Genomic DNA, 13,355 nt, shown 5'->3' with positions numbered 1-13,355 from the left:
AGCTGGCTTTAAGTTATTTTAGACTGTTGAGTAAGATTTCTGTCCTGCCCAGTCCCACAGCCATTCAGTCCTAAAGAAAACACAGAGGTCTACATTACATATAAACTGGTTAGTCTTAATAGGCTTAATAGGCTCAGGCTTCTTATTAACTCTTATAACATATTAGCCCATAATTCTCTGTGTTATTCGTGTGGCTTGATACCTTTATCATTGAGCATCTTCATCTTGCTTCCTCTACAGCTGAGTCACAACTATAGACTCACTCTTTCCTCATTCCAGAATTCTGTTCTTGTTATCCTGCCTTTATTCCCTGCCCGGTCACCCTACCTATACTTCCTGCCTGGTTACTGGACAATCAGAATTTTCTTAAAATACAAGTAACAAATCTTTACAAGGTACAAGTCCTACAACAATAGACATACTATTTATGTTTTACTCTTCTAAAGAAGATCTTAACTTTTTCACAACCCACACACAATTACTGAGGTGAAGAAGCCAAGTCAAGTTCTTGAAGCCAATGTAGAGTAGGAAAATATGATTTGGTGTAGAATAAAGATGAAAGGAAAGAATTCATATGTTTTGTATCCCAAAACATTACAATCAAAGCTATAAACATTATCTTGACTTTAATACAATCTTTGTGAATGCATTCTTTACCTCCTTATTCCTTAGGCTGTAAACCAGAGGGTTCAGCATAGGAATGAACATGGTGTAGAAAATAGATGCTATTTTGTCAGTGTCCATGGAGTGACTGGAGCGGGGCTGCAAGTACATGAATATGAGTGTCCCATAGAAAATGGAAACAGCTGTGAAATGGGAGGTACAAGTGGAGAGAGCTTTACGATATCCTGCAACAGAGCTCATCTTTAAAATGTTTATAAAAATGAATATGTAGGATATTAAGATAAGTATAAGAGCAAAAAAGATATTGAAGCTGGCTAAATAAATAAGAACCAGTTCATTGACATGTCGGTCAGAGCAAGATACAATCATGACTGCTAGAACGTCACAGAAAAAATGGTGGACCACAGTAGACTCACAGAAAGAGAGACTTAATGCATCCACAGTATAGATGGAAGCATTCAGGAAACCACAGATATAACAGCCAATAACTAGACGTGCACACACACTAGTTGTCATGGTGGTGGCATAGTGTAGAGGCTTACATACTGCTACATAGCGATCATAGGCCATTGAGACCAAAAAGTAGTTTTCCAAATCGGCAAAGGTTGCAAAAAAGAACATCTGGGAGGCACAAGCATTGTAGGACATGATCTTGTCTCCTGTAAGGAATCCAGCTATGACCTTTGGAGTGACTGTTGTTGAGTAACAAAAGTCCACAAAGGACAAGTTGCAGAGAAAAATATACATGGGGTTGTGAAGCCGAGAGTCCAAAAGAATCAACAGGAACATCCCCAGGTTCCCAACCAGGGTGATGGTATAGATGAGGAGGAAAATGATAAAGAGAGGAAGCTGCAAATTTGGGTCATTTGTGATTCCCATAAGTATAAACTGTGTCACTCCTGTCCTGTTCTCCATCAATGATATCTGTTAATCAACAGACGACCTGAAACAATTAAATGGAATATAACAAGAGATTGGAGAACAGGAAAATCACTGGCTTTCTATTCCAAAAGCCTTAGCACCTGACTGACAGATTAAGACTGTCTATAACTCCAGTACCAAGGGATCTAAAATGATCTTTTTTACCTCTGCAAGTAGGAGGCAAACATTTTGCACAAACATATATGAAGGCAAAGAACGCATATACATAGAATTCAATCCTTAAGTTTTGTTCCAAGATTTACTTATGTATTCATTTTTATGTACATGAGTGTTATGTCTTCATGCACATCAGAAAAGGGCACACACTCACATTACTGATGGTTATGAGCCAACAAGTGAAAATTGAACGCAGGACCTCTCAGAAGGAGGTAGTGCTCTTTATAGCTGAGCCATCTATCTGGTCCTAAGTGAATGTTTAATTTAAAAAAAAATTCTGTGAGAATGGAGTAATGAAGGAATTGAATCTGTGGAACTTTATAGATTTTCTACTAAAAATCAAAAGTATATAAATATTTTAACTATATATAGGCTGTTTAGTAACTGTGTTGAAATGGTTTGTTTTAATATATCTATGTGCCAGTTAGCATTTCCTGAGATCTAAAACGTGCTTCCCTGCCAAAATGTACTATAGAAATAGTCTGCTTCCTATCACTAAGTCTTTGATAAATTATTACATCCATGTAAATTGTGAGACACAAGAGATGTAAAATTTATGTATATTTAAATAACCTTATTATCAGTTTCTCTTCTAAATCCAAGAAAACTCTTTGCCCGCTGTAACCTTATTATCCAAAATAATTAATATTAATTATGGTAAAGAAATATTTTTAGGTTTAATCAGAGTGAACTGAGTGGCATACTGTGTAATAATTTCATCTTGGTCACTATTTACCTGTTTTTATTAAAGATTAAAGAAGTGATTAATACCTAACTGTAGAATGTGTCTACTGAATATTTAAAGTTATGAATGAAGTAATGAGCTTTAAACATTTTAAGTCTTCTTTCTACACACATTGTAATGCTCTTAATACATCTATCTAATATAGATGTATTATATATATAATACATATATCTAATATAGATAGACAGACAGACAGACGGACAGACAGACAGACAGACAGACAGACAGACAGATAGATAGATAGATAGATAGATGATAGATAGATTGATAAGAATACACTAAAAGCAAGAAGTTATGATTAGTTCAAGGACAGCTTTATCTTGAATCAATATCGCTAAATGCTGTACATACTAGATTTGTTAGGCATACATATATGTTGAGAGAATGTTCCACCTCAGAAGCAGTTTGGAATGAAGAAATATTGCCAACAAAAACTCAGAGAGTTCGTGTTCTTCGAAGAGGTACATACAGACATCATCTAATGACTACCTAGAGAGCACCTAGCTCCTCTAAACACCATATAGTTATGTACAAAATGAAGATATTAATGAGATATACTTGGGCTATTATTGGGAAAAATAAAGTAATATAAAAAAGGAAAAAATGCTTGTTGTTAAGGACAGTTTGGTGAGTTGTCCTGACCTTGTTATCATAGCTATGTGACAATAGCTACAGAACTTTAGTTCTGGGTAAGTTTAAGACTTGAGAAGTAATTTTCCAAATTGCCTTTTCTACATTTGGGCCCCTGGAATTGTCTGTGCCTTGTTATCAATCTCAGTTTGATTTTATTCTTAGGATATTAGTGTTGGTTTTGTAATTTCATGTTCATCATTGTTTTCAAAAGTTTAATTCTTATAATTCACAATTTTAAATAAAATATTTCTCTTTTCTTAATTTTTAGTTTGTCTTTTCTCAGGATATTATCCTTCAGCAAGAACAGAGATCCTGGATCCCAAGTTCCTTGATTATGGACTTCGTTTATCTCATAGACATAGTGTTCTTGTAGTCTAATGATACTTAAACTATGTTTGACTTGTAATATTTAGAAAGATATGAATTCTAACTCTTATTTCCTATCATTATTTTCTTGATCATTTGGTCACTTTAAATATATATATATATATATATATATATATATATGTTCAATAAAAAAATTTAGTTGCCAATCTTACCTTATGTAGTAATTTTTATCATTTGTTATATTATCTACAAAAGATGTGTGCATGTGTATGTGAATCTATCTCTCTCTCTCTCTCTCTCTCTCTCTCTCTCTCTCTGTCTGTGTGTGTGTGTGTGTAAAGCAGAACAGGAAGTATGTGTATGTATATAAAGTAGAACAGAAAGTATTATTTATTACTTTATTAGGAAAATTTAAAATGTATGAAGTTACATGGTAATCTCAATATTATAAGTATTTATAATTTGCATATTAAAATACTAATATTATATTACTATAATTCTATTTTCTGGGTTTTTTTGTGATTTCTTTTATCTCCAAATAAATCAAACATATAGTGAATAAAATAAAGTTACAGGAACCAAATTGCATTTTATAGTCTTTCTGAGAAGAATAACTTATTATATGAATTATTAAATCACTTATAATATTTTGACATTTATACCTAGACTCAGAATTACAAAAACAGTTTTAGAATAACTCTTAGCCTTTGACTAGTTTCAGCTCTCAAAATTATTTTTAAACATCTGTTCTCAATAAACTCATAGTTTATATACACATCCCACTTATTTTCTTAGAAATATACTTCACACTAGTAATTTTATGAAATGTAGGCAGCCAGCTTTAAGTAGAAGAATATTTTGCAGGGGATACTCATTCTAAAATTTTAAAAAATCACTATGCAATATTTCACAAACCCTTTTCCAGGAGCTTGATCTTAGAAAATGATCAGTTTTCCACTCATCTAAAGCAAGAGGGAAGAACAGAACTTATGCACAGATTAAGTTCTGAATTCACCATGCATTGTTCCTCTCTCCTTCACAGAATCACTTACCTCCTTATTAGGAATACATACTACTTCAAAACTATACAAGATTACTTCTCTCCCATTGTTCACAGGTTGTGTATGTATACAAAAAACTGAACTCTGTAAGAAATGCATGAAGAACTTGCCAAATACAGTCAATAAGATATTTTCTCTGACTGTTTTACCTCAGCTTGCTTGATAACCTGTTGCTAATCTTCAGATTAGCTGGAAATGTTGCATTTTTAACAATGAGTGCATGTATTAACAATAACTGCCATTCAGAAAATAAATGGCACCTAATGGTATGGCATGCAGCTTTTCCTCTGGTGTGCCACATTGGAACTTCAGAGGCTAGTGCATTGAGATGTAGAGAAAAATATAGATACTCAGAGAGCTCTGGAGAGTTCCCAGAGAACTTATCTCAAGACCATCACCCAGTCTTCTTAGGGAAAAAGCAATTAATCAGCCTTGGGGAGTAAACTAGTTTCTGTTTCTTAGAAGTTTCATTTACTTCTTAATAGGCAAATGAAAAAACAAAAGTCATAAATATTAATGAGATACCTTGCAATGTTTCTATGCACAATGTTTATTGGAAAATTCAAGTTGGGTTAAGAATGCCTGTCTTCTCAAACACTATTTCTTTGTGGTAAAAAAAAAAAAAAAAACTTTCTGAATCCTTCCTTCTAGAATTTTCCTTTTATTTCTTTCTACATTTTATTTTCATTCATTCTAGTATTTCCAAAAGCATAATACATTATTGCTATCTATAGTAAGCCTTGTTCCCAATAGTGTATCTCAGGTTCTTGTTTCTAGCTAACTGTACTTTCCTTTAATATTCAATGACCTTTAATGAATCTTTTACATGCTATCCCTTATAGTACTCTACAGGATGGTGTGTGTCACATTTTACAAATATGTCTACTTATTTCTATTGACCACTAAGCAAATATTTTATTTTCTATTATACTTATGTGTTATTTGTGTATTCATTTATTCATTTATTGTGTTTGTGCGTAGAAGGTAGAATTACATGAAGAAATCATCTCTCTCCTTTCCTCATGTGGGTCCCAGGGTTTGAACACAAATCCTAGGCTTGGAAACAAGCTCCTTTAACCACTGGTCTGTATCATCAGTGTGTGTGTATTAATTATTTATAATTGAGTTTAATAATCATTTTATAAACTGTAAAACAACCCCTTTTTAGATGGTCAAGTTTGGCTGTTTCCTATTTTGTATGTTTTTGATATTATTCTAGACACTATTTTCTTTGCCAAGATTTTTTTTCCTTGAGACAACCATATTTTTATTTGTTTCTTCTTGATGTTTTCTGTGTGATTATTCATGAAACAAAACAAGAAATAAATTTCACCAATTGCAATAAATGTCATCAAGTGTGTCCCCTATGTTTTCCTCTAGTATTTTCATAGTTTTTCTCTTTCATTTAAGTCTTTCATTTATATTGAAGATAGTCTTGCAGCTGGAAAGTTGATGTGTATGCAGTTTTCTTCTTCTTGTGCATATCTGGGTCTCCCAATATCATTATCCCTTGTTCCAGTGAATTTCCTTGGGACATTTTTAAGCATGACTTGGCTATGGATATATGACTTTAATTCTAGAATGTTTGCTTTATTAATTTAGGGACAGGTTGCATTTGATCATGATAAACATTTTTCTAATATACTTCTTAATTTATGTTCTAAGCACCTTGTTGAGGATTTTTTGTATACACTTATGAAAGAAAGATATTGAACATCTACTCTCCTATTATTTATACCCTGTCTTAGTTTCATTTCCTGTTGTTATATTAAAATTTTCTAACCAAAGCAACATAAAAGTTAGTTAACTTGGGTCTTAATTCCAGGTTATAGACCATCATTACTGGGAATTCAAGGCTACAGAAACCTGAAGGAGAATCTCCCAGAAACGAAAATCAGGAACAGAGGACAAAGAAAATAATGCTACATGCTAATGCTTTATCCACTTTCTCTATTCTTCAAATGGATCCTTTTCCCAGAGAAAGATGCTACCCATAGTGCACAGTTCTTTCAATAAATCAAGACAGTCCCCCACAGATATACATAAGCCAGCCTAATCTAGGCAATCCTTCACTCAGACATCATTCACAGGTGACTCTAGATTCTGTCAAGTTACCGAAACCAACCACCATATATTCTTATCTGACTTTGTTAACAAGTTAAAGCTAGTTTCATAGGCTGTTTTTGAAATAACTTCTTCCTTATCTATAGTATTTTTATTTAATAAAAATTAATAGACATTAAAAATAGAAAAAATGCAATTGTATTAAATTCCCCTTTTCTTTTTTCTCTCCCTCATGGTACACCCTAAATTCAAATGATCAAAGACCCAACATAAAAGATAAGCACTGACTCAGACAGAAGAGAAAGTATGGGTTACCCTTGAACTTGTTGGTCCAGATGACAATTTCCTGATCAGGACAAAGATTGTGTAGACACTAATGCTAACAATTAATAAATGGGAACTCATGGAACTGAAAAGTTTCAGCATGGCAAACCACGCTGTTTTATGACAAAACAGAAACCTAAAGAATGGAAAAAACTCTTTACTAATTCCTCACCAGATATATGGCCAGTATACATAATATATAAGGAACTCAACATATTTTAAAAAAAATAAGTAATCCAGGTAAAATTTGGGTAGATATTTAAACAAAGAATAATTAGTAGAGGAAGTTCAAATGTCTGAGTAACAAATAAATGTTCAATAATTGAATCCACAGAAAGCTTGGGAAAGAATAGAGTAAAGCATGTTTTCTTGGTAGCAGCAATTTCAATAATTAATAAATGGGGAATATTGGTATAAAATAGTGGTTAAGGGAATTTTTTCCCAAGCTATATGGGTCTGTGTTCAAATCTAGGGAACTACATGTAGAAAGGAAAGAACTGATTTCTGCAAGTCATTCTTCCTGCTACATAAATGCACAGCATAAATGAGTAGGTGAGCTCCCAAGGTCCCGATGAGGAGCAAAAGGAGGGAGATCATGAACAATGAAGTCAGGACCGTGAGGAGTGCGTTTACCCCATTGAGACGGTGGGACAGACCTAACGGGAGACCACCAAGTCCAGTTGGAATGGGACTGATGGACAGGGGACCAAACCGGACTCTCTGAATGTGGCTGATGGTGGAGGAGGACTGAGAAACCAAGGACAACGGCAATGAACATGAACTCTACAGCATGGACGGGCTCACTGTGAGCCTTGTCAGTTTGGTTGCTCACCTTCCTGGACATAGGGGGAGCTGGGAGGACCTTGGACTTAACATAGTGAAGGGAACCCTGATGGCTCTTTGTCTTGGAGAGGGGTGGAGAGAGGGTATGGGTGGAAGGGAGGGGAGGGAAGAGGGAGAAGGAGGGAAGGAGATGGAAATCTTTAATAAAAAAAATGAGGAAAAAAAAATAACAGAAAAATGTAACAAAAAATTTTAAAAAATTAAATTGTTGTAAATAGGAATAAATAGACTTATTTGTAAAATTCAATATACAGCATTCTGTAACATATTATAAAGGATAGTACATAAAATGATTAAGGGTCATTAGATATTATGCAGAGGAACAACTAGGAAGGAACAAAGAGCTGAGATGCACTATTGGGCACAAGGGTTTCTATAGATAACAATAATGTATTATGTTTTGAAAATACTTAAATGAATGAAAAGAAAATTCTAGAAGAAATGAAAATGCTAGATGGAGAATTTTCAAAGTTTTTACCACAAATAGTGTTTGAGAAGACAGGCATTCTTAACCAGACTTGAACTTTTATAATAAATATTAGGTACTGAAACTTTGCTTGGTACTTCATTAAGATGTGTGACTTTTGTGTTTTCATTTACCCATTAAGAAGTAAATTAAACTTCTAAGATACAGAAACTAGCCTGCTCCCCAGGGTTGATTAATTGCTTTTTCCCTAAGAAGTCTGGATGATGATCTTCAGACAAACTCTGGGGAAAGTCCCCAGAGCTCTCTGGGTGTCTATATTTCTCTCTACATCCCCATGCGCTAGCCTCCCAAATCCCAATATGGCACACTAGGAGAAGCAGAGCATTGCCACTAGATTCTATTTATTTCTGAACGGCAGTCATTGTTAATACATGTATTTATTGCTAATATTTGCAGTTTTTCTAATTACCCTGAAGATAAGCTATCGGTGTTCAAGCAAACTGAGGTAAAACAGTCAAAGAGAAAAATCCCATTGACTGATTGTATTTGGAAAGTTCTTCATAGGTTTTGTTAAAACTTCTGTTTTTTATATACAGACACAACCTGTAAACTATAGGAGAGAAATAATCTTAATCTGGTTTTTATGTATGTTTTCCTAATAAGCAGGTAAGTGACTCCTCCTAGGGAAGAGGAGTAGTTCATGGCGAGTTTATAACTTGATCTGTGCATAAGTTCTGTCCTTCCCTCTTGCTTTAGATGAGTTGGAAACTGATCACTTTCTAACAGCAAGCTTTTGGAAAAGGGTTTGTGAAATATTGCATAGTGAGTTTTTGATCTTGTAGAGTGAGTATTCCCTGTAGAATATGCCTCTACTTAAAACTGGCTGCCTACATTTCATAAACATACTACTGTAAAATATAATTCCCAGAAAGTAAGTGGGATGTGTATACCAACCATGAGTTTATTGAGAAGATATATAAAAACCATTTTGATAGTTAAAACAGTTTAAAGACTAAGTTTTTCTAAAACCAGTTTAAAATTCTGAGACTATGTGTAGATGTCAAAATATTACAGGAGATTTAATGATTCATATAGTAAATTATTTAATCAGAAAGTATATAAAATGCAATTTGTTTATTGTAATTTTATCTTGTCCACTATAGGTTCAGTTTACTTGGAGGTAAAAATAATCACAAAAGACATAATCCCAGAAGACAAATAATCTTTCTGTACATTGATGAAGGGTTAGAAAGAAATTAATATTTATTCAACCACATTTCAACCCACATGCTATGAGATCGGGATCACCGTGGAATGGAATCTCCAACTATTGCACCTTGAGTGCTTCTCATACTACTTAAAAATGAGATTAACATGTGACTTCATAAATCTTGTTTTCCTACTAATAAGGTAAGAAATAATACTTTCTGTTCTACTTTACACAGACACACACACAAAAAACCACTCCATTTGTAGATAATATAGCATAATGATGAAAGTCATTATAAGATTGGAAACTAAAATATTTTAAATAATATATACTTACACAAAAAAATGTAACCAAATACTCAAGAAAATGATAGTTGATAAAGTTATAGAGGATAACCTTCCAAAAATGCCAAGCTAAACAAGAAAGTTTAAGAATCATTAGACTATAACACTATATTTATGAGATAAACACAGACCATAAACTAGGAATCTTGGTTTCAGGGTCTCTCTTCTTCCTGAGGGATATTCTCTAGAGAAAAGTAAAACCAAAAGTTAAGAAAGGAGGAATATTTTATCTACAATTATGGATTACAAAAAGTAAAATTTGAAAACAATGATGGGAGTGAGAATTTATGATTAGCATTGATATTCCTGACGTAAAAAAAAACAAGAATCATGACAAAGCACAGACAATCACGGAGCCAAAATGCAGAAAACACAATTTGTAGAAAGAATTCTCAAGATTAAACTTGTCCAGAAATAAAGTCCTATATGCTGTTGTTACATTTTAATGACAACATAAAAATAATATTCACTTAAATATGCTTAAAACCACCACTTCTTGCCTTTAATACACTAGTATCTTTTCAAAATCATACCGTACCAAGTAGTTTGCACTACTGACTTCATTCTGTAGATGGCTATATTCTGTTCAGAAGAGTTAGATGCTTCTTTATAGTCAGTGGATGATTGCAGTATTTATCTTCTCCAATAACTTGAGTTCTCTGTGTTTTAGTTAATGATATTTCTTCATTCCAAACTGCTTTTGAGATTGAATGATCTTTCATCATACCCGTAAGCTCAACAAAGCTATTCTGTACATCATTAGCAATATTGATTCAAGATAAAGTCTTCCTTGAGCTAATCATAACTTCTTGTTCCTGGGTATGTCCTCAATGTATCTATATGTGTTGTATAAAAAACACTAAGATGTGTGTGGAAAGAGGAGTTTGAATGCAATTCAAGTCTAAAACATTATTCAGAACATTTAGTATTCAGAAGAAACATTTCCATTTGGGATTAATCACTCATTTGATCTTTATTGAGAACAACTATAGAGTGAACAAGATGAAATTGCAACTGAGTGTGTTACTCAGTTGTCTCTTATTAAATATAGAAAAATAAATTTCATTATAATTAAGTTAAATTATTTTAGATTTGTAGCTTTCTATGGGCAAATTGTTCACCTGAATTCAGAAGAAAATCTGGTAATTATGTTATTTAAATACGCAGAAATTTTAAATCTCTTGTACCACCCAATTTTCATGGATGTAAAAATTTATCAGAGACTTGTACTGACTGAGAGAAGACTGTTCTTATAATACCTCCTGGCAGGAAAGTACAATTGTGTTAGTTCTACAGAGCCCAACAAAAATTAACTGGTACAATAATAAATATATTATTATATAATATATAATTATATTATATATATATTTATATATTATTTTACTAAAGAAAATCATTTTATAGAGTTACTAAACTGCCTATTATACCTAAAATATTTATATACTTTTGATTTTGGTAGAAAATCTGTAATATCTCACTGATTCCAATTCCAGCATACTCCATGCTCATATATTTTTTAAAAGAAAATCAACATTAATTTAGGGCTGGAGATATGGCTCTGTTCTTAAGAAAAATACCTGCTCTTTCAGAGATTCTGAGTTCAATTCCCAGCGCGATTTGTTAGTACATAATAATGTAAACAGATGTCATCTCCTCATATATATGAATACCTAACACTCAAGTACATAAAATATATCCTTAAATAAATATTGGAAAAGAATTTCAGAAACGAATCTGTAGTGCTCCAGTGGTGCCTCAGCTGAGGGTCCAAGTGACAAATAATTTCTATGACAAGATGCACCCATGGCAAGTCTATAGATGTCACAGCTCCCAACCTTCCAGCTGATGTCAGCTCAAGAGAGATAGTCATTCCTCACCTGTCCTCAATGAAGCTTTAGGAACAAGTAAAACTGTGCTCTTTACTTCAAAATACTGGCTTCTACGGTGATTTATTAGATGGTAATATATAACTTGAATAATTATTAATACAAAAATATCATAGAGTACCTACATATGTCAATGAAAAGCTCCATGCCTATAGACTCATCATTTATAAATGTCGATTGATAAATGGTTTAATAAATAAAAAAGAAACGAATTCTATGTGTATGGTACTTTGCCTGCATTTATGTCTGTGTAGAACATTTGTCTCATAAGTGCAGGGGCCAGATGATGTTAGATCCATTGGTCCTAGAATTATAGACAGTTGTGAGCTGACAGGAAGTTGCTGAGTCCTTTGGAATAGAAAGCCTTTGCTTCTGACAACTGAACTATCTCTCCAACCCCTTATAGTACCCTATTTTTTACTTAAGTCCTTTTTACTAACAGATATCACTGATGGAGAACAGGACAGAAGTGACACAGTTTATACTTATGGGACTCACAAATGACCCACATCTGCAGCTTCCTCTCTTCATCATTTTCCTCCTCATCTATACCATCACCCTGGTTGGGAACCTGGGGATGTTCCTGTTGATTCTTTTGGACTCTCGGCTTCACAACCCCATGTACATTTTTCTCTGCAACTTGTCCTTCGTGGACTTTTGTTACTCAACAACAGTCACTCCAAAGGTCATAGTTGGATTCCTTACAGGAGACAAGATCATATCCTACAATGCTTGTGCCTCTCAGATGTTCTTTTTTGCAACCTTTGCCAATGTGGAGAACTACCTTTTGGTCACAATGGCCTATGATCGCTATGTAGCAGTATGTAAGCCCCTACATTATGCCACCACCATGACAACTAGTGTGTGTGCATGTCTAGTCATTGGCTGTTATATCTGTGGTTTCCTGAATGCTTCCATCTGTACTTTGGATGCATTAAGTCTCTCTTTCTGTGAGTCTAATGTGGTCCACCATTTTTTCTGTGACGTTCTAGCAGTCATGATTGTATCTTGCTCTGACCGACATGTCAATGAACTGGTTCTTATTTATGTGGCCAGCTTCAATATCTTTTTTGCTCTAATACTTATCTTAATATCATACATGTTCATTTTTACCAACATTCTAAACATGAACTCTGTTGCAGCATATTGCAAAGCTCTCTCTACTTGTGCCTCCCATTTCACAGCTGTTTCCATTTTCTATGGTACAATCATATTCATGTACTTGCAGCCCAGCTCCAGTCACTCCATGGACACAGACAAAATAGCATCCGTGTTCTACACCATGGTCATTCCTATGTTGAACCCTCTGGTATACAGCTTAAGGAATAAGGAGGTGAAGAGTGCATTCACAAAGTTTGTATTAAAGTCAAGATGATGTTTACAGCTTTGATTATTAACTTTTGGGTTACAGAGCATCTAGATTCATTCATTCCATTCTTCTTAATTCTACACTGACTCACATTTTCTACTATACAGAGGCTTGAAAATCTTTAAGTGTCATCTTCACCTCAGTAATAGTGTGTTTTTGGTGAAAATGTTAACATCTTGTTCAGAAGAGTAAAACCTAAAGAAATTGTCTTTGATAACTTTATTCCAGCTTGTGAAAAAAACTAATTGACTATATTATCATATTCAATTAATTTTGTGCAATACTTTTCTGTTATATCAGCACAAATCACTATAATTAGGTACATAAAGAAACCCATTGAAGAGAAGACACAGTCATAGGTTTCTCTATCTCTAAACCAATGCATGCCAGAAAAAATTCT

At 33.7% G+C, this 13,355-nt stretch overlaps 2 protein-coding genes across 2 annotated transcripts; one reads left to right on the top strand and one right to left on the bottom strand.

Moving 5' to 3' along the window:
• Positions 1–615: 615 nt before the first annotated feature.
• Positions 616–1,542, bottom strand: LOC119819570 (olfactory receptor 5B3-like). The gene has a single exon (XM_038337823.1). The coding sequence runs from the start codon at positions 1,537–1,539 to the stop codon at positions 616–618; it is 924 nt and encodes a 307-aa protein (XP_038193751.1). The 5' UTR covers positions 1,540–1,542.
• A 10,492-nt stretch (positions 1,543–12,034) lies between these two features.
• On the top strand, positions 12,035–12,961 carry LOC119819023 (olfactory receptor 5B3-like). The gene has a single exon (XM_038336998.1). The coding sequence runs from the start codon at positions 12,038–12,040 to the stop codon at positions 12,959–12,961; it is 924 nt and encodes a 307-aa protein (XP_038192926.1). The 5' UTR covers positions 12,035–12,037.
• Positions 12,962–13,355: the final 394 nt, after the last annotated feature.

The sequence above is a fragment of the Arvicola amphibius genome, chromosome 1 (genome assembly GCF_903992535.2).
Source record: "Arvicola amphibius chromosome 1, mArvAmp1.2, whole genome shotgun sequence".
Taxonomy (NCBI): Eukaryota; Metazoa; Chordata; class Mammalia; order Rodentia; family Cricetidae; genus Arvicola; species Arvicola amphibius.
The sequence above is the reverse complement of the archived record's forward strand: the minus strand, read 5'-3'. Positions and strand labels throughout refer to the sequence as shown.

What these genes read in the sequence shown, in the direction of transcription:
- LOC119819570 (XM_038337823.1), bottom strand. Translation starts at nt 1,539, where the DNA reads ATGGAGAACAGGACAGGAGTGACACAGTTTATACTTATGGGAATCACA.
- LOC119819023 (XM_038336998.1), top strand. Translation starts at nt 12,038, where the DNA reads ATGGAGAACAGGACAGAAGTGACACAGTTTATACTTATGGGACTCACA.